The sequence below is a fragment of the Balearica regulorum genome, chromosome 8, assembly GCF_011004875.1.
Source record: "Balearica regulorum gibbericeps isolate bBalReg1 chromosome 8, bBalReg1.pri, whole genome shotgun sequence".
In the NCBI taxonomy this organism is placed as follows: Eukaryota; Metazoa; Chordata; class Aves; order Gruiformes; family Gruidae; genus Balearica; species Balearica regulorum.
The window spans coordinates 3736311-3758479 of record NC_046191.1 but is presented as its reverse complement, the minus strand read 5'-3'; the positions used below and the strand labels follow the sequence as shown (position 1 = coordinate 3758479).

General features: G+C 39.7%; 1 protein-coding gene across 1 annotated transcript; it reads right to left on the bottom strand.

The window, feature by feature from the left end:
- Positions 1 to 1248: 1248 nt before the first annotated feature.
- Positions 1249 to 21524, bottom strand: TM2D1 (TM2 domain containing 1). The gene is made up of 7 exons (XM_075759245.1): positions 21324 to 21524; positions 20139 to 20212; positions 17944 to 18052; positions 13492 to 13583; positions 9942 to 10015; positions 8623 to 8741; positions 1249 to 2491 (listed from the first exon to the last, which is right to left on the bottom strand). Exons 1-6 carry the CDS (start codon positions 21479 to 21481, stop codon positions 8631 to 8633), a joined length of 618 nt encoding a protein of 205 aa, XP_075615360.1. The 5' UTR covers positions 21482 to 21524; the 3' UTR covers positions 1249 to 2491; positions 8623 to 8630.
- Between the last annotated feature and the right edge of the window lie 645 nt (positions 21525 to 22169).

Here is a 22169-nt window from a genome sequence, read left to right as displayed (position 1 = left end):
TTTAACTTTATTACAGAAGGCACTGCCTGGACACTGTTGGAGTGACAAGGACTATTTCCTTAATTACTGTACATTGATAATAGCATTTACTCTGGCAGCTCCAGTGCTATTCAATCAAGCAAGATTCAATACAAAAAAGCTGATTTGCCAAAAAAGAGATTAGCATAAGTGCCTACAGTCACATTCTATTTTTGAAGGTAAAGCTACTGTGTCTGTGAGCTTTCTTGTGGGAACTTTATAAAGAGAGATTAATCTAGTTTATCTCCTTCAAAAGATATTTGGGGAAATCGCAGAGAGTCACTGTTCAGGCTCTTTTGGTAATAATTTTCTATAAACATGTAAAATAAAGAACTGCAGAGAAAATGCTAATCAGCAGCAGGAAGGTGTATTTTTTTCTCTTACGTGAATGCAGACATTTGTTGTGAAAAACTCTATGTTCCCCAGGTTGCTATTGCTGTTCTTTGTCATTTAATCAAGTGGTGACTGTAGCTGTTGCACTTTAAAATTAAATGCTATTATTTATGGTAGAACTTGTTCTAGTTAAAAATGCAGACCTCAGCACTGTGTACGTTTGTAAGCAGAAGGTTAAGCAGGACATTTTAAATGGTAAAGCAAAGGGCTTAATCAAGGCTGAAGAGCAAAATGCAGTAGGATAACAGATATAGTAAATAGGCATTAATCACCATACAGGCTTAATCCAGGTATTAGGCAGTCTTGGGGCTAATACGAAGACTCACTTACATAAGGACTCGTTCTACCAATCCTTAAGTAAGTGAACAACTTTATTCTTGGGAAAAATTTCATCAATGTTAAAGGCCTTTGCAATATCAGGCGTACATTATATCTTTGTAAAATGATCATCACACAATTATTTTGCCTGAAGGGGATTTCTTGAGTTAGGAGGCACGTGGGGGTGTGGTTCAAAAAAGGAAAAAAATTAATCACCAGAACATAAGGAGGCACTTTTCCATGTTTTTTTTTTCCCTTGACACTGTCCATTACTGTGACATCAAAATCCCAGCTAAGTACTTCTTGCCGAAGATGGACGAGATAAAATCACGAAGCCAGTATCATCTCACGGGAGACAGCTCACTGTCTTAGTGACAAATTTAGCGACTACAAATCCAGGCTTAGAACATAGTCCTTCCTTAGACTTAATCCAGCACTTGCACACTGGATTTGCATTTAACTACTGATGAACTAAAATTTCAGTTTCAGGAAGATAATAGCACATCCAGAGGTATGAAATTCACTATACAAAAGTTCTTTTATTAGATGTTTAGAAAGATTAAAGTGCTTCCACGTTTAACTTAGCATCAAAAATTCCAAACCTTTATACAAACAGACATGTCATACACACTGACACACCACCACACAAACCCCAGCTTCCGGCCCAGGGTGGGTTTTGGCATCCTGGTCAAGCTTCCCTTACCTAGCCCTGAAACAGAACAGGCAGACTCACGGTAAGCACGACACGAGCTAACCTGAGGGAAGGGGAAGGAGATAGAAGTGGAGAATGGGGGAGATGGCTAGGGTTTATCTATTCAAGGAAAAGCAAGATGAAAAAAAAATCCACAAACCTTTAATTGTGAATGTAGGAGAGGGACAGTGATGTAACTGTTCCCAGGGAACACTATTCTTATTTTGTAGAGGGAGGTGAGCCAAGATACTTAAGCTCTAGAGAACCTTTAACACAGGAAGCTATTTATCATAACAAGCTTGGTTGATACTGCTCCCATACTGAACCAATTAGATTAGCCTATTTCGTCATACTTCATAACTTGGGATGATAGGTTTCCAAGCATGGTACAGTGCAGTAATTGAATTTTGATCAAACACACATGGCCCATAACCCAGTATGTGAAACTTTCAGAACAGTTCACAGCTTTTAAATATCCAGTCAACATGTTGCCAAAAGTACAGGATGTACTTGATGCAAGTGGGAGAGGAGGGGGGGAGCACGAGTCCACGCCGTAACTTGGTACAGCTGTAAAACAAACATTTTTTTGTTCCGATTCTGTTCCTACTTTAGCAAAGGAGCTGGGAGGAAGACAGTGAATGTCAAGTAAGTCGTTTTTCTCCCCAACCCCCACACCCCCCAGGCACACATTTCCCTTTTAACATTCTTAGATTACCACAACCTTTTAAATTCACTATACTGTACTTTCATACTGTATTAGACACACCAGCAATTATGTTTGTTAGCATGACACATCCATTGCTTACACTTAGTTAACAAAATAACTTAAAAGTCGCATGCATCATCCTCTTAATAGGGTTATAATCAATGGGACCGTGGAATGAAAGCCCTAAAAATTACCCCCCACCTCTGCATTCCCCAGGCTTCTGCCTCTGCCAACACAATCCATATGGTGGGCAGCCTCATCAGGCTCAAGGTGAACACAGTCAGTTCTTCGCAGGCAGTGATCTCCTCTTACATGTTCTTGCCATGTTTTCCCCACGGTAAATCCAAAGAACTTTGAAGAAGAGTCTGTGTAAAGGAAACAGAATACATAAATAAATTCATTCCTACGGCTCTACTGACTAGGGGGCAAAGCATACACCGCAGAACAGGTTCATGACATGGAAAATGCTGTGCCAGACTTTCTTTTGAGCCAGTAATGGCTATCCATATCCCTGGCCTACAGCTAAGAGTCTGGCATGCTTAAGCAATGGAGCAGGATATCACCAACCTCTGCATACGGTGCTGCCAACTTCTTTCTCAGCTTTGAATGCTTTGACCTGAAAGGCAGCTGGAGGCAGCTCCAGGCATCTCAGCTACCCGAAAGGGAAGCACCAGGGCAGCCAACACCTTTGCTTTCATCAAGGTGATGCAAATGGCATAAAAGATGGGAATTACTGCTATAGCCCTCCAAAGAGTGCAGGATCTGACGGTTTACTCAAGTGCTTCTAGTTGCACTCTGTGGATCGCCTGCCTCCGAGCCGTCTCACACACCTGTTCTGGAGTACAGCTGTGTAAGAGAAGCAGCCATGGGTTCCAAGGGGAGAAACGGTGCTTTTCAGATGTAATAAAATGTGTATCTATCTCATTTAGTCTTGCTGTTGTTTGGGGACAGGTATTTTGCCTGATTACAGCCACCACCCTGTCAGAGACAGAGTGCAGAGGATGCGCTGGATCCATCTGCCTCCCCACCCCAGTCCCCACTAAGTTATGATGCTGCAGAGAAAAGAAAAAAAAAAAAAAAAAAAGAAAAAAAAAAAGAAAGAAAAAGAAAAGAAAGAAAAAGATATTGTTGTTCAACTTATCAGACTTGGACCAAACCTCAGCTCAAACCAAGGTTAAATAGGCCTGTTCTAAGCCTCTTAAAGATAGGATTTATATAGTAATTACAGTAATGGAAACTGATCTTTACAATTTTTATACTGCCTAAAATTCTGCTGTGTCATATGCATCTGCAGAGCCTGAGAACTGTGCTTCTCGGAGAGAGCACTGCAGTCTTGAAAGCAGCCATTCAAATGTATAATGGAGACTTATCGGAGCATGGGTATGTTTGAGACTATAATGAAGCACAAAGAGTATAAATCAGAAATCCCAGGAAAAGCAAGGTGTTTCTATTTGAGACAAGCAGTATTTTTAAAACACTTTCTTTTGTTGGGAGTTTATGGAACTAGCTCTTCATCACACACAGTGCAAACAGTATTGAGGCTGCCCTTCTTATTCTTATATTTCCTTCCTTTTCCTTTCTTACATTCTTAGGTCTACAGAGTGAGCGCAGTGAGAAATGCACCTTGGCCAGACAGAATCCTCACATCCACTTTCCAGTTTTCTCTGTCGTGCAAGGAAAAATACCGGGGTGCCAAGTCTTTGCTGTATGATAAAGAACAACTTCAGAAGATGTGGAGATCTGATAGGGGGTTTGGCTCCACCTTCAGGAAGCAGAAGGCAAAGAGACAACACGGGTTTAAGTTTCAGACATACTTTCTGCAGAAACTGAAACCTACAACCTCCTCCTACTGACATCTACTGCTCCCCAATGTGTCTTTGCTTCCTACCCATAAAAGAGTCCCTGATCTGACACCATGACATTTCTACATACTTGATTCAGCTCTGCAGAGTCCAACCCCTCCTAGAGGTACTTGAGAACTTGTGGCAGAATGTCCAAAGGTAGCCGATACATGGACAGGCAGAGCTGATACATGAGAAATGAGCTGATAAATGAGAAGTAGCTTTGAGGTGAAAAAAGGAAGTGGCAACATATAGGATATCATAGAGCTGTATCAAATATTATCAGCCATTTACACTGTCAGTGCTAAGGTTTCCATATAAAATGCAATTTTCCTATAATTCACAGAGATTAGAAAGGCTCTCTGGGTAACACAGATGGATTGAGAGGAAGAAAGTGGGAAGAGTCTTGATCAAATTTCGGTCTAGCAAAACACTTAAGCACATGCTTAAAGTTAAACTATTTTTTCTCCTTGGATCCAGGCAGAAGATGCAAACAGAATAACCTCTTGTATTTCACCTCTTGGCAGACTCCGACGTCAGCTGAACCCAGAACATAGTAGCTGGTTAAAAAGCATGTTTTAAATGAATTAAAATGAGGCATTTCTTAGAGAAGCCATATAGTGACCATTAATAATAATAAAAACGGCAAAGTAGTTAGGAATGAGACTACACCGAGCTTGAAAGACTGTATGACATATTAGTGAAATTATCGGCAATCACACAATTAGTGACAGTCCTACGAGACAACGGAAACATACAGTTGCTTGCAAAATCTTGCCTTTGGCGTTTCCCCAACTGGATGCTTAAGCACCCAATCTTATTTTTGTCAGCATCATTTTCTGGAGGAAGAAGGTTTGAAAACGGCAGAGGAAGCAACAGGAATGGCTCTCAGTGCAGAAATGGACTAAACACCTAATGAATCTAAAAATAAAATAAAAAAAACACTGAGAAGAGATGTGAGAAGACTGAATAGACATAGCTGTGTAAGCAAATATAACTGAATATACTCTTGAGGAACAAAGGAAACAATTCTTGATGGGGTGACAACAGATGTTCTCCAAAAAAATTCTAATGGAGCATTTGAAACACAAAGACCTTCCTGTGGAGCTGAGAAGTTTTACTGGCAGATGTACAGTAATACATCTTTGGAAACATAATAAAACATAACATTTAAGGTGTTATCAGGTCCTGAAAGCAGAAGTGATATCTTCAGGTAATGAGTGGCGGGTGGTTGTGGAGAGGGAAACTGTTAGGATAACAATATACAGTCACAGGAAGTTGCCGTAGCATAGTTGTTATTTAAATTACAGGAGGAATAACTAGTCAGAGAGTTTGTTCTAAAATATCCCTAAATCCGCTCTTTTGGAAAATGAGCTCTAAGCACAAGTGAAAGATGCAGAGGTTGACCTAACTGAACAAATACAATCCAGAGTAATTTATTAATCCAGTAAGTACACCTAAGTACAACCACTTCTGCACTGTGCGAGTGAAAATGCAAAGTGCCCAAAGCTGAACATTTCTACCAGCTACTGCTCTTTCAGTTCATGGCTAAGCACATTGCAGAAAATCCTAAAATGGACATTAAAAAAAAAAAAAAAAAAGGAAAAAAAGGACAGGTTTATAAAGTCATTTTTGCAATGACTGAACTGCATTGGTACTTAGGGAAGATTTGGATTTAACTCCTGGCATGGATCTGTAGCATCTTCAGTGAATAGCTTTATACAGGTTTTTAAAGGCTAGGCACTTCAAATTCTTTTTGTCATCTCTGGTCCTTACTTTTTATGTTCTTTATTTTTACAGATACAGAATAAAGCTTCTCTGTCTCGTCGGAATGTTGAAAGGATTCCTGAATATCTGCAATGCCAAGAGATATCATTTTGTCTGGGAATAAAGCAGGAGGATGATATAGTACGTTGTCTAATTATTTTTATTGCTTTGCAACTGTTTTTGGGAAAACAACCCAGAGAGAAGATTATTCCAGTGCAGTCAGAGCAATCAGAACTACGCAAACACCAGGATGGACAACTTGATTGACAGGAGAAAGCTAAAGCAGGCAGCAACACAGAAAATCATCATAGGACAGACATTTTGATAAATATTACTGTAGCCAATTTATTATTAACACAGTGGGACAGCTTTACATCTTGCATCACACTTTTCACAGCCCTTATGGTAAACATGCCATATCTGACAATTACAAGATGAAAACAAAGACCTCACTAACTCTCTACTGGCCCTGCAGTACTATCTGCTTACTCAGTTAACCCTCGCTAAACTTCAGCTAGACAACTAAACAAGCATATAGAAACGCAGATACGCGTGTTCAGATATGGAACATAATTCCAACTGCATCCAATACAAGTTCCAAAGGTTATACCATCTGTGGCACTAATTTCTAAAAGGCTTTACAGACAGGAGTGGGTTGCAAAAGAAGTGGAAAGTTGTTAGTACAAGATAGAGGATCAAGTGGAATACCATTTGAAGGGAAGAGAAATAAAATTTTGCTAAGGCTCGAAATATTGCTCTGCCTGGTCACCCGTGGCTTCATTCTGACTGCTATGGCAAAGCAGTGCAGTCCTGACAAGAGCATGCGTGGGTATCGCAAACCAGAGGGCACCAGGATGAAAGAATCCCATAGCAGTTTTTATTTCCAGGATGGGTTGACACACAGCTTCTGTTTCTACAGAAACACTGTAACGTGGAATAGCAAATCTTTCCCTGCGCTGGCTACTTGGTTTCTGGGATTAACAAACTATCTGATGGACCTCAAACCTACTCCTATTTTCATCTGATTCACACAAAATAGCTCCTGTATTCTTTTACGGATAATGAAGTACAAGATGGACTGCTGAAATCATTAAGTCAAGCCCTCTGCTACTTGTACACATGGAGATACATTTTAGAATGAAATCTTGTGTCATCAGTTGCCCAAGGCTATTTTTTTATAATAATATCCATGGTATTTTCCTATTTTCACAGCTACATTATCAGCTTCAGCGTTAAAAAACAAAAAGCAGACAAGTCATGGGATGATCTTAGCCATGAGATTTTATTTGATTCAGACATTTATTTTCTGTCTACTTCCTGTCTGTTTTTGAAAGTATTTCATGAAACAAAACTGACATGCACAAAGAGCATTCAGTGAAAGAGGGGCAAAAGGAAGATGCAACAAATACCAGGCAAGTGAACAAAGCTAACAAAGTGTTCTGCTCTCTTTGAGCCCACATGTAAAACGCATGTTAGCAAGTACTCCAAAACTACATCTTTCTTGCGTGAAGAATTACTATTAAGCACAAAGTTTTCCTTGTGATTTATTATCATTATATGGCACGTCAGGTTACACTGAATTTGGAAAAAAACAGGATTTCTTTACAAAGCTTTCTGTGCACCAGTCTTAATGTAGGTTTAAAAGAGACTAAAAACCACAAATTGCACTTTTAAAAATCAATTTAGGAATCTCTTTTGTAATTCCCTTAAAATACCATTTGTGGGCACATTAATAACCTTTTGAAAAACAAAAGAATGGCCCAAGTTTTGAAAAAAATCTACACTAAAGTTTCTGTCACGTGGATTTCTCAGCTCCTGCCAGCGTTCATCAAAAGGTCAAGGGAATGTTTAAAGTTGGTCAAATAACATGAAGATTCTGTTGATGTGTTTTCTGTCTCTGTGTGCATATACTTTTCTTTAAAGGAACATCTAGGTAAATCTTGGTTGTCCTAAACACTTTGGTCAGACAACTTCAAAGACACAGACTTTATTTCACTGAAACACAACTGATTTAAAACAAGAACCTTTTAAGGGCTTGATTAGTACAAAGAATTCACTTTTTTTGACATTCTGTAGCTGTAAAACACATGCACCAATTTATTTTCAGAAAAAGAAGGTATGTATTTCACTATGGATGGTTTCAAGGGAAGAAAAAAAAATCAAAATAAGCAGAATGATTATTTCCTGTTCTAAGCGGAGGGCACCCCAAGATCCCCCCCCTCCTTTTTTGTGATGTGTCATCTACAGTTCTATTTTTTATGCATGCATATTTCTACTGCTGATCTGCACTGACCAAATTTTGCAAGTTGTTCAAAATTTGTCTTTAACCTTTACAGAAATACTTCTTTCGATTAATAGAATTTCATATAGTACACCAGCACAAGATTTAAGGCCATCTGGATTTTAACTAACAGGATAGAAGGGCAGTTTCTGTTGTTTGGGCTATTGAAGTTCATTTACAAACTGCCACACACAGTTAGGAAAACAGACCCCAAGTGTAATCCTGGCCCATCCATGCTAAAACTCATCAATGGACTAAAGATCAGCACAGTTGTTCTGAACAACTCTTTCTCCACCTCTCTATACCACTCTAAATTACACTTACAGACACAGAACATCAGTGCAAATTGCAAAAGTCTGCACATTTCACAAGTGGTACAACTTTGCAACAAACCACGTGCTCACAGAAATAGAGCAGTCACAAAGAAACTTGGCGCCTTTGAGGTAAACTCATTCACTTGAGGAATTTTCATATTTTATAATTTTTGTTGAATGTACATTTAATATTCAGTTCTGATCAAGTGCAATTAATAAGTCATCAGCAATTGCAGTGGAAGACTGGATCCATCTGTAAAAATAAAATGCACCTATGCATTTGTAACACTTACTGCCAGGGTTAAGGATAGGTCTGCATTTTCCTGAATGTTGCATTGGTAATAGTGAGCCGTGTAAGCCTTGCTCCATAGTAATCTATAATGTAACTAGAGCCATCGGAAGGTCCAACAATCTACAAGAGAAAAAGAACCAAGACTTTTGAATATGAAGTGAAATATACACTTTGTGCTAATGTCTCAATTACTGCTAATTTTCCCATCATAAAATTAGTCATGCTTAATTAGTCAAACAGAAACTAGATTTATTTTGAAGTTACGCTGTAGTTTAACTATTTTAGCAAGCACTGTCTCGGAAGGAACATTTCCCTAGGGCTTCTAATCAACGAAATTACAAGCCAGGCGCTGGTACTAGGTTAAGCCGACAAGGATTTGAGCCACAAAATCAGGCTAACAAATGAGTGGGCTCCAAACCACTTTTCTGGAACAAAGGAGGGCAGGCAGGAGAGAATTAGGTTGATGACAAGTATCTTTGAAATACTGCACAGGTAAGGAATGGAGAGAAGATCATGGCTTTTTTGTTCTAGAAATGCTAAATTGATGTGGGGTCACCAGGGAGATGAAAAAGGAGAGATGAAAGATACTCTCAACTGTATCTGTAAGTGATCTGAGGCAAGATCACTGCAATAGCATAGAAAGGAATTTGAGAATGCGTATACTTTAAAAGACATATATACAAAGATGTATGCTTTTAAAATATTTTTCTATAAACCTATATAAACAATTTCTATATCCACAACGCATTTTAAGTTCATTGTAGGCAATTTGTAATTGTACTGTAGAATAAGAATAATTTGGCAGTTTCATGACGTCACAGGATGTCAACTTAGCTAGGGATTTAACCATCGTGAATCCTACAGTCACAGCTCTCAAGTGATATGGGACTTGTATTTGGAGGAGAGGCAGAAGATGCCCATGCTGCCTGGGCACCCCAGATGATGGGCTCCATCAGTACAAAGCCATGCAGAACTTCAGGATTCTGGGAACAGCAGGAGATGTCATGAAATGTCCAACACTCTGTGTCACATGAAGAGCTCACAGGTTCTGACAAAGTGAATTTATGGTGTTATAGCTTCCAAGCTATTCATTACAAGCATTTATAGATAGCTAATCTAATTTTTAATTCAAACAACAAGTATATTGGTATTTCATATCCATATTCTATAACATCACTCTACAAACAGAGCTAAAATAAATGCCTTTGTTTTTCAGTACACGGAAGTTCTTAATGCTAAAATACTAACAAAGAATTAGCAATCAAATCAAAGCTTTAACAAACAAGAGATCTGTATCTTGTTTTGAAAGCCCTGACTTACCTGCATTGAAATAAGTATGAAATCAATTAGGCTACCAATTCCACAAAATCCTACAGTGCAGAACTTTAACAAACCTAAAAAAGGAAAAAAAAATTGAACTGTAGCTTTAAGCCAGTCACTATGAAGTTCATAGGTTTCTGGTGGCAATCACATCCCAACTGTCTCCCCAACCTGCAAAACATACACACACACACATATATATACACACACACACACACGCACCCCCCAGAAGCAGAACTAAAGTCCAAGATCTTTAACTATCAGGGCAAAAAACAAACTGCATATTCATATTTCCACATACTGAATACACCTTAAAGATTTTAAACATTAATTTTTTTTTTTTAACAGATAAATATTCTTAAACAAGAAAAAGCAAAAGTTGCTAACCAAGTTACTGGAAACTTTCCTCTCTTTGACTGAGGCACAGACAGAAAAAAATCCCAACTTGAGCTGCAAAATTTACTTATGAAGAGACTTTCTACCATATCATGAGTTGCAGCACATGCTGATTTGATTTTCAAAACACACTACTTTGGAGGATAATCCCTTTGTATAATTTTTATATTTTTGCTGAAATAGTAATTTATTTTGAATATATATACACCCATATATATAAGCACTTCTTTTTAACAAGTATTCAGAAATGGTATTTTTTGTATAAATAAATGAAAGATTAATAGAAAATATATGGGAATAGCAACTAACAGATAAATGTTTCATTCAAAGTTGCCATGCAAGGCAGACTTCATTTGCAAAATACCTTCAGAAGAAGGAGGCTGTCTTGAATTTTTTTTTTTTTAATATAAGTAGTTTCTTATACAATGAATATAATACAATGAGTAGTATATGTATTGTAAGTAACACTTCAGCTGAGTTAGGCAAACATCTAGGTTATTTTGATAATGAGATACTCATTGTGAAGACATTTTTCTCTTTAGCCAGGCATACGCAGTATGAAGAGGAATGCCTGTGTGCTGCATTTAAGTCAGTTGTAGGCTATGCTGTACAGAGAAAACACAGTTCCCTGCTAAAACGCCAATTCTGACACAAGAGACAAGCATGTTGATAACACCAGCCAGCGTGGCATGCCAGAGCACCTCTTCCCCAAGCCACAAGTTGTGCTGTGCTGCATAATACCTGCTAGTAAAACCAAAGAACGAGACTGCTCTCAGTCAAACACCTGAAGGTCTCCCGAGCTCTGTCTCCTCCTTTGCACAGCCCCTCTCTCAGAATTGGCAATCTGTCCCGCATACCACCTCCTCTCCCCCGTGCCCCGTTTATGAGGCTGCATATGGAGGAGAGTGGGGGAGTAAGTGCATGCATGCTGCAGGAAGAGCGTCCCACTGTCTGGATATAGCTCCCACAGCTGACAAGATGAAACTAGCCTGATTTATAAACTCCAGGGAGACAGTTTATAATCTCTCCATGGAACACCTCAGTAGTCAGAGAGAACAGGGAAACTACACCTAATGACCACAAAGCTGAAAGAGTAGCAGCAGGACGGACTTTCAGCTGATCAGAAGAAAAGTCTGTGTGCATATTACAACTAAAGTGGTGCCACTTAAACGTGCAAATAACAAAGTATATAATTGTTTGAAACAACTTGTTCCCAGTGGTTGATGCGCAAGGCCTGCAGCAGCCAGGCACAGTTAGCCTGGGTTTCAGTACTGGCAGTAGCGTAACGCAACACAGGGGAATCAGCCAGCGAAATAAATTCTAGCCTTAGGAAACGATGGTTAGGATGATGAAATAATGTCAAACTCTGGTGAACAGTTTACTTTGTTATTTTCTGCATCAAGTGCTGTACCCATTTCAGATATTTACTTGTGACATTCCTTGTACCATTTCCTCTCAAGCTCTGGTCCTGAACCTCACTGCCAGTTGGCATTTTAGGAACCCACCAGTTCTCTTATGATTGCTGGTTCCAGCAGCAGCTCCAGTTTCCTTGAGGAACTGGCTGCTCCATTCTGTTACTGGATGTAGAACTGTTTCTGAACCTGGCATATGTTTCTGGAGTGCAGGGTAAAGTTGATATTTTTCCTTCCTCCACTTCCCTCCCCACAAGCAGATCACACTGAGAAAATAAACTGTTCTAAAACACAGAGGGAAAAATAGTGCTCTTACACAGTCATAACTTATGGTTTAGTTCACAGTGTGTGGGAGAGGAAGAGGTTGCCTTCCTGATTTCTTCATATGCAATAGCTTGTTTCTGTTTGTGCTCTCTTTAAGCAAAAGAGAAGGAAAAAAATAATCCAAAGAGCATTTACAGTCTTCATTAGGCTTGAAAAAAATATTTCAATGCTATTACCTTTCTTAACCATTTTTACCAAGGCACGGATGACCTAAAAAACCCCAGCCCTCAATCAAACACTGTCAAGAAATCCAATTTATGGATTTTTTTTTTTCCTTTTCTACTCTTATCTATTTACTTTTGTCTTTTTTACCTTTCAAAAGCTTGAAAACTTGACTGTGGAAGAATTTAATTTCAAATTTTTTAACTTTGGTTACTGGCTACAGTATATTCCTCTGGGGTTAACAAGCATGAGCCATAAAGAACTTCTATGTAAGAATAGAGGATTTATACATCGACATTACTATAATATATTGCAAAATAATTACTGCAAATTATTATACCAAATCCAATGGTGTAACAAAAAGGTGCACCTTATTGACCGCTTCCAAAAATACATCTTTTTGTGAAACAGATGGACAAAGTAAGTGCTAATGACAGAATCTCAGGGAAAAAAAGATGCAGATGTTAACACAAGATTACAGAGAAGGACAGACAATACTATTAATAAACCAAGGGTTTGCACTTAATGGGCAGAAACTCAAAATTCTTAGCTGAAGTGATACTACCATGTATAGCTTTTTCCAATTCATTGCTCCATGCTATCTAGATTTACATTTACTCCATTTGTCCAGCTCAGAAACAAAGAAAATCCTAGCCAGTGAAAGTAGTTCTAACACACTAAGGTACTTCCATTATATAGAAACCAGTGGCACCATCACCCTGGGAATCAGGTCCTGAAAACACTAACCAGAGGTAAGTCTTACTAAAGGTCCCAGCTTCTGCAGAAATGTTATTAATATTATGAGCTATTTTGAAGGTATGCATTTGCCAGAATAAATTCCATATCCCAAACCACTAGGTTTACTGTAAAGTTTGTCCACTATTTTGCTGGTAAAATCAAGCATCATTTCAGTAGCAGAGACATCAACCAAGCCCACTTCTGTCACAAAGAATGCTGTGGTAAACATCAATGCAAAGCAAACATAAAGCAAAACTATGAATAGCAATAATTATGTTTGCTTATTAGGGTTTTATCTGTTGGACAACTATATACCCAGTTGTCACCACTCACTCCAACAGAACAGCAGGCTGAGGATAATGCAGGATTTTATCTTATTTGACAATAAAGTAAGGATTCTAGTTGTAAATATTAAAACTATGACTGTCAGCCTTCATTACTCAAAACGTAAGTATACACATACAACTCAGTCAAAACAATAAGCTTTACCTCAAATTAAAAATAAGAAATAAACTTACCTAATGCAGGATAGCCTAGATAAAATCTATCTGCTCCCAACCATCCAAGAAATAAGGACAGAGCCACTGCCACTTTGTAGGAGTATCCATTTCTGCCAAAAGAAACAAGTAATGTAGACAATGACTGCAAAATAGATTCACTCTCACTTTTGAAAATTAAAGTAGTGAGTCATTTGCCTGCTGCTTCAGTTTAAAAAAAAAACAAACCACAACAGACTTGTTATTTATCTTCAATTAATGGACACGGAATTGATAATGTTAAGCTTTCAAACTGGGTAGGCATCCTCCATAAAGCAACCTCAGCTGTTGCAACTCAAGTATACTCTTGCAGAATACAGATTATTCTGAAACTAAATCATGATTTCTTGTCAAGAGACACAAAAATCAGTTGCTGACACATTCCCATTTTTACAGAGCACTTCCTAACAGTTCAGCCCTACTGAGACAACACTAGAAAGCTAAGAGGTGTATGCATACTGTCTGTAGGCATTAGTCTCACATGCAGCCAAATCAAGAGGAACAGGATAGACAGGTGAGATGTCAGCAGAGACAGTAACTGCAATGAGATCTGAAGGAGAAATGAACCATGGCCACTGGCTGAAGAAGCCGCAGGAAGGATTCAAGAAAATGGGTAAGCTGTGTATGTATTTCCTACACTCTAAAGGTGGTAAATGGCACAAACTCACAAACGAAAAGAACTGTACAAAGATGCACAGTGGTAGAGAGGTACTCTAAAGTTAAGCATCCCATGGTTAGCCACACTAAATACACAGATACAACAGACTTTCTGAGATTTATACTAACTGGCACCATCTTGCCAACAGCTGGAGTGATGTGGCCACCTAACTACCTGTAACTTTCAGTCACTGCTGGTGTGAACTTTACACTAATAAGCTAAATACAAACTGATAGCTATCAATACTAGAACTTGCTGCATCCTTTGCTGCATTGGCAAACAGCTAGCTTCTGAAAAGAAAAGCAAACCCAAATGTAATTAGAACTTAAAAAATATTCAATAATTCACTGTTTTGATATGTGTACCACTATGTGCCAGCAATTACTTAATAAGCCCAAATTAAACTCTTGGTTGACAGTTGAATAAAACATAGAGTTTCAAAAAGACAGTAGCTAAGAAAGGTCCAAGCACCTTTATTAAGCACTTTCAATGCCAAATAAAGATCCACCTTTTTGCTTATTATCTAGATTTACTGACTTTAAAACTTAATGGCAACATTAAGTGATTAAATCATGACTCTTACCTCAATATTTGTTACTTAGCGCTTATTAGCAACACAGAACATACTGGGCATTCCTGGAACCTAATGTAACATAAATTATCATCTTTAGAACTGTCTTGTTTCCACTGTAAAGAACACTAATGGTTTTATTTAAAAGTTGAGATAAGCTGTTGGAAATTGTTTATCAACTACAAAGTGTCAACAACCCTCCAAGGACAAAAAAGCATAAAAAGAGCTCTTACATAAAAGGTGGGAACACAGTTTAATTTTAAATGCTCCTGATCAAAACTAGCAATAAACTGAGCACTTGCTTTGAGATGCTTTTAAAAGTAGAACAGTCTGCAGCCTCGTCAACATCAAATTGAAGGGCAGAAGAAATCTAGTATCAAGTGGAAGCATGTTCACACTGTAACAAGGCTGCACCCACTCTTGTATTTCCTTTACCTTACTTTACCTTACTCACTCTTACAGATAAATATATGCACTGAAGACTAAACCAACAACTAGGAAAATAACACATCCCAGGCACCTATAGGAATTTCTACAATTGGGTAAAAGATGCAATTTCTTTTCAGTTGCTCTTCTGATCTTCTCTTGCTTCTCAGCCTCATCCAATCTTTATTTTTTTCTGCATACATTTCTTCTAGCTGCCACAGTAAAAACTTCTTCTTCCTGCTCTGCCACACCAGTTGGTACTACGCAGGCACTGCTGTAGGTCATAGTGGCTTCTGTGCTCTTTCAGTGTCTCTTAGTACTGCTCAAAGACCTGTCCACACTGAACTTCATGAATTTCACAGACTATCATTTTCTGGACTCCTTGCCTGGAATGGCAATACTTGAACAATGGACATTTCAAGTCTGCAGCATCAGGGCCTGCACATATTAAGCAAAATATATGACAGAGTGCCAATGTGGGGAATTCTAGAATTTGGCAAAAAAAAAACCCAAACCAAAAAAATCTACCTCCAAAACATCAAATTAAAACCAAACCAGAGCAATCTTGACTCCCAGTACTTCTTTGCTGGAGCAACCTTATTAGCACTTACAAATTTCCCTTGACTAAGTACTAGGAGGAACTGAACTTGAACACATCCACTTATACAAACATACCACATCTCCTGGTCTTGCTCTAAAGTAACTGGATCCCAGAACTGTTATCTGGACTGTTGCTAAATTACAGTTTTGGCTAAGGACTTGCTGATTTGTCCCTTCCAAAACCCAGGGATAGAGACTAACCTGCTGTCCCCATGCTAGAACAATCCTGCTATGGGAAGATGCCTTCTTGAACCAATTTTCTGGTTAAACGATGTGCAGTTATTTCTGCCAGAAGACAGTTACGGTTTCCATCAAAACTCAGATAAGATGCTGGAAAATCTCCAAAAAAGCAGTAGAAAGGGCAGGCCTATCGTTGCAATATCAAGCTGGATATTCCTGTTTAAAGTAATGTTTCTAACACTTAGGTAACATTAAAAATGCCTTATAAAAGGCTGATATAATCAACAGTGATAAGACCACTTTTTATAAGCATACATATGAAGGATGGCAATATTATTCTGGCTGCCATTTTTAACTGGCTTTGGGGCATTATCAAGGGCATGCTTGTGTAACTCTTCCTACATTCACAGTTGGATTTTACTGGAGTTTTCAGCATGCCCACATAGGGTCCTCTTCCCCTTCTGCCATACTAGCAGGCATGGGACAGGAAAAGCTAGAGCAAGTTCTTTTGGTAGTGTAACCATTGATAATTTCATCATAAATAATAGTCACCATCAAGTAATATACATCATAATAAGGACAACGCTTTTCTGTCTACGTAGATTTAGGTTTTTAATTAATAAATGTATAGAAAACTCTACATTTTAAAAAAGGTTCTAGAAAATATATTAAACAAAAAATATACATATTTTTTTAAAATCTCCAAATGTAAGAATTACTTTCTACTTCAAAGAGGAAGCAATTTTATTAAACTAGTATAGCTCGTCTTATTCTCGGTCCCCATCACAGATGGGACTGGAACGCAATTGTTTCTGGACAAAAATGTGACTGAAGTCTAGTTTGCTAGCATTTAAATTTGATTAGATGTAATAATATGTTTTCTTCAATTTGCTGAGCTTTGACTGTTGAGAAGACAGAGAAAATATTTATGAAACTAAGAGGCAGAGCTGTACTTCTAAGTTAGGCAAATTATTGAGCAGTAAGTATCACATCAGAGTTATATGCCCACTAGGGTGATAAGGAATACCCAGTGAATATTAGTAGAGTTGTAATTTCCAAAGATTCCAGCAGGACAAAAGAAAAAGGCTCCTGCGTGAATCCCACAAAAAGGAGAAACAAATGGTACTGACAGGTGTTCGCTGATCATTAGCATTGGCCAGTTGGAACATTTATTGGTATCCAGAGCTCTCCATTGCTCACAATGTGATTCAGAAAAACTAGGTCCATCACTTACATGTTTCAGAAACAGGCTCTTAAAAGACACAGAGGACTTGATTAAATACAAAGGTTCTTTAAAAATAGAGAACAGTTCCTCTAAACAAGATTTTCTGGGGAACTGGAGAGAGACTTAAACTCCCCCAACATTCACACATACCACAACTTAAGATGAAGCTGCAGGCACACTTTAGCCTGACATGAACCAGTACGGCCACTGAACAGAGCAGCCCAGTCCAGCCCTCCTTCCTCCACTCTCTCTTACCCTTGAGCTGCCCTCATCCTAGTGCTGGCACAAGCACTTGAAGCGACTGTACTGTGACTCAGATTGAGGAACTGATCCAAGTTAGTTCAAACCCAGATCAGTTCCCTGATTCAGTACCCAGCAGGGTATGTCAGGGGAAGGGATGGAGGGGTGTCCCCAGACAGCTCCTTTCAGCAGCTGTGTTGATTTTAAGCCTATGTGAAATGCAGCCTTAGCATTTGGGGCAAAGTTTTGCCACGGTAAAGTACTAAGTAAAGCAAAGGTAAAATACTAAGGTAAAGCAAAGACAGAAACATAACTAAACAAAGAAAAACATATCCATGGCTGAGACAGATTTACTGATAAACATGCATGTGGTATCTTTATACTACTCATAGTGTTTAATAGAGGATTAAGTACTGGCTAACATATGTACGGTTCTGCCTTCCTTTTTCCTTCTGTCAACATGTCATACTATTTTAGAAAAACTTCAATGTCAAAACAAAGACAAATTATTACAAAAACCAATAGTGTACTTACACATTGCGACATGCAATAGGCTTGTAAAATCCAACCTCATGTCCCGTAAAGACTTTTTCTATGCCAAGGTGGTCTTTGCAAGTAATATTTGGTGCTGGCAGACATTGAACTGAGAACAAAAATAATTATTTTAAATTAAGTAGTAACTGATTAGGTACTGTAGAGTTTTTCTGACAAGACACAAGTGAAGTTATACTGTTCAACAGTCTTGATACACAGCACAGTACACACACACATATTACCTTCTTAAAAAAAATAAATTTTTAAGCCAGTCCTACAACTAACTTGTCTTTTTGCATGACACACATTAAGCAAAATATATAAAGGTAATTGCTGCCATAATTCTGTTGTCATTTCCATTCTGGCTCCATTATGAGTCAATGGGAGATCTGAACTTGACACACAGAAAACATTTTCATCATGAAAACAGTCAAATATTGGAACAAGTTGCCCAGAGAGGTGGTACCATCACCATCCTTGGAGGTTTTCAAGATCTGACTGCACAAAGCCCTGAGCAACCTGGTCTGAATTCAGTGCCAATGCTGCTTTGAGCAGGAGGCTGGAGTACATGTCTTGCTGAGGTCTCTTTCAACTCAAATTATTCTATTATTCTAAGCTAAGGCTTGACTCTGAAGAGAACCAAAGCAGAAATCACAGCAGAAAGTGACATCTGCTAAAAGTTTGCAATATATTACCAAAATATTACTCTCCAATGATGAAGTCTGTTATTTTAAAGGGAAAAATCCCAGTCCTTCACCCACTTTCTATCAGTTTTCTGTACTTGTGCGTACTGTTGGCTCATTCCAACAAAACTGCAAGCCAGGTTCATTATTTCTTTCCAGATTTTCCAATAATACACACAGGCAAGAGGACTAGGATTTTGATTTTTTTTTTAATATCTATCCATATTGCATAAGGACAAAAAAAAGAAGTTAATTCATTTCAGCCAGTCAGTATCAGTAACAGCCAAAAAATATGAGTTATGTCTGGACTTAACTGCTATAAAGTCCTACATGAATACTGCTGATCAATGTGCCTAATCTGTGACAATTCTTGTAAAAATAATTAAGCAAAGAAAGCAATGCTTTTTTTTTTTTTTTTATTTAGAGGGAATCCACAGCAGTTAAAATATACCGATATAGGAAAGGCCACAATTTTCTCATCAAGGTCGTGCCAGTAAGACTCCAAACCTGCTGCTCAATGAGACTACTTGGACGCTTTGCCTTAAACTGTTTGTTTGGGTGATGGATCACAGAAAGCTGTTCAGAAACAGTAGTGCTTCAAGCACGATCCAGAAGATTAACTTTTGATTACTTAGATAATACTGAAAAAGGAAGTGACTTAAATACTGTGGAGACAATTATTACAATAATCAGGGACACAATGTCAAAGATGACATAAAGGACTGAGTAACTTAAAAAAGGATCCATTTTGGATATATTTTCATCCAGTCTCTAAAAGGATTTGGAACACCTTCACTATCCCTGAGTATCCCAGTGAAGAAAATTATTCAGCATTTATGCAAAATATGAAAGCATTTAAGCAAAATATGAAAGACAACAAGCATGCAGATATATTTTAAACATGTATGCACATAAAGCAAAACTGTTGTGCTATTAGCTAACACAGAGACTATTTATTTCAATGCCTGAGAACATCAGAAAACAAATGTAGTAAACCAAGTGATCAATTTAAGCATTTTTCTCTTGTACTCCAAAGTACATCAGAACTTAACTTCAAAATAAATCTAAGTGCTTTCAAAACAGAGCCTCATGCCACCAAAAACTCCTGATGGATGGATGGCACCATGTTTCCTTAAAAGAAATTTAAAACAATAGAAAATTTTGAAGGCTGTTCTGTCACGTGTCAATTCTTCTAATGAGTATATGCAAAATCAGTATGACAGGAATGGTTTGTTTTAATCACAGTAGTGCAGGACAGAGCCTAGAGGATATAACATACATTGAAGAGATTTACCAGAAACCTCACTTACAAATATACCAATCAGAGACAATGTATTTATTCATTTTTACTAAAGCATCCAATCCACACAAGTGTTTAGGCTTTCATACTAATGATATTACTAATCCAGTGTTTTATAAAGCTCATGTAGCAGATACAGAAATGCATAAACTGAACACTTCTTTGGAAAATGTAGTTACTGTCAATATATGCTGTAAGTTAGAAATCCTTACCATATGCTGTGTGATTTGTACAATTCATTGGTTCTTGTGTACTATTGTCTATTTTAGGCTCATCGCACATATATGTTCAGGTAATTGAGGAAAACATTTTTCATATGGAACACTACAACAGGTTTAACAGTAATTTATTCCACTCTCTTTAAACCCTGAGGATTTAAGATGCACCTTGATGTTAGTTCTCCTTCCTACCCATGCCTGAAAATAAGAGCAGCACATTACCATACAGCAAATCTGCTAATCCAATTTAATACACCAATATATCGCATAAGCTCCACGTTTAATTAGTGCTGCAGTCAGCAATACCTAAAGGAACTACAATATTTGTCAGTCACGGCCTCTGTATTTGAAGGCAACAAGGTAGCACGCCTAATCTAGTCTTCTTCCCTTATTTCAATATCAGGCTACTTTCAAATTGAGACGTTTGAGAAGAGTAAATCTACAGGAACATAGAAAATTTAAAGAACACCTAAAAATGAACATCCAAAACACCAGAAATTTGGAATAGAAAAAAACCTGAGCAGGAACTTATTTCCAGAGGTCTGAACTCCCACAGCCAAGTAAAGCAGGAGATGAAGATAACTTTTCCAAGCTTTGCTTTCCTGACACTTTTGATCTGCAGCTACATCAATAACTGCCAGCTACCATCAACAAACATTTTCTGGGGAAGGCCTGGCACGCCTTTGGAGAGTCAGGAGCCTCGCAGCTAGAGTCTGTAACACCTGCGCCCTGCTCCTTCGGACTGGGGAGGAAGACTCAACATTTCGCAAAGCCACCGCGTCTCACTCGAGTGTCCTGTAACAAATAAGAAGGTGGAGGGGTGGAGGAGAGGGGTCTGTCACCCCATGGGATTTTCTCTTTAAAAATCAGAGACACCCCAAACCTGCAGACAAGCACAGGCTGTACCACCCCCAAAATAACCCTACGCTGCTGCAGACGTTCCCTCTCCTGCTCCTTCCACCGGAGACACCCTCGGGGTTCCCCCCCCCCCGCGTCAGGCACCTCACACCCTCCGCCTCCCCCTTCCCCTCCACCCGAGGCGGCTGGGCAAGCGGCCCCCCTCCTCAGCAAACCGGGCCCGGGGCGAGGCGCCGCCGGCCCCTCCGCCCTCCCGGGCCCCATCGCCATAGCAACCGAGCACCCGCCGCCCGCCGACGGCCCCGGCCGTTCTCAGGATATTGCCCCAGTCTCAGCTCGTCGCACTTGAGCGGCGGCTCCGTGCCCGCCGCTCCCTCCACAGCTGCACCCGCGAACCAGAGGAGAAGCAGGATCCGGGCCTCCGCCGCGCCTCTCCGCCGCCCCGGCCCCGCCGGCAGCCGCCCCGGCCGGGCGGCCATGATGGAAACCGCCGCCGCCGCCGTCAGCTGATTCGCCGACCCCGGTGGCGCCGCGGGGAGGAGCGGCCCCCGCTGCGGGGGGAGGCCGCCCTGCCTGCAGGGAGAGGCGGGGTAGGAGCCCTGCGGGTTGTGCGTAGGCTGCTGAGGGAGCTGGTGTGAGGTTTTTGTTTTGGGTGGTGGTGGTGGGGTTGACCTCACCAAATATGGCTCCTGAGGCAGCTGACGGGCAGCGCTGAGAGCAGAGTGTGCCCCTACTCAAGATGGCGTTCATAGAGCCGTGGCGGGCTCGTGCCCTGAGTAAAGATGGCCGCACCCGCCACCAGCACCTGGCGGGACAGCGCCCACCTGCCCTTACTTAAGATGTCGGTTACGAAGAGCTCTGTCTCGGTTTCGGCGCTCGGGTGGTGTGGGGCAGGTGTTAACCGGCCTTCCTGGGCGGCGGCAGCAGAGGGGAGCTGGGGCTACTGGCACTGTGGGGAGGCGACTTACCCGGCGCCTTGAACCGAGCAACGGGCGGGGGTATGCCGGGGGCGGTAGCAGGCTAGGCCGGGTGAGTGGAGGAAGGTGAGCCCTCCCTGCTCTTCCAAATAGCGAAGTGATAACTTTGTCCAAACCGGTGAAATCTGGGTGTTGGTACCTGTGTGGATATCCCTAGTGGTGTCTGGAGTTTGCTGGCTACTTTAAAAAG

Excerpts from the sequence above, each read along its gene's own strand:
- TM2D1 (XM_075759245.1), bottom strand. The coding sequence starts at position 21,481 with ATGGCCGCCCGGCCGGGGCGGCTGCCGGCGGGGCCGGGGCGGCGGAGA. Across the intron at positions 20,213-21,323 it reads GACGAGCTGAGACTGGGGCA|ATATATGTGCGATGAGCCTA; the intron begins ATATCCTGAGAA and ends AATTACCTGAAC. Across the intron at positions 10,016-13,491 it reads TCTAGGCTATCCTGCATTAG|GTTTGTTAAAGTTCTGCACT; the intron begins GTAAGTTTATTT and ends TTCCTTTTTTAG.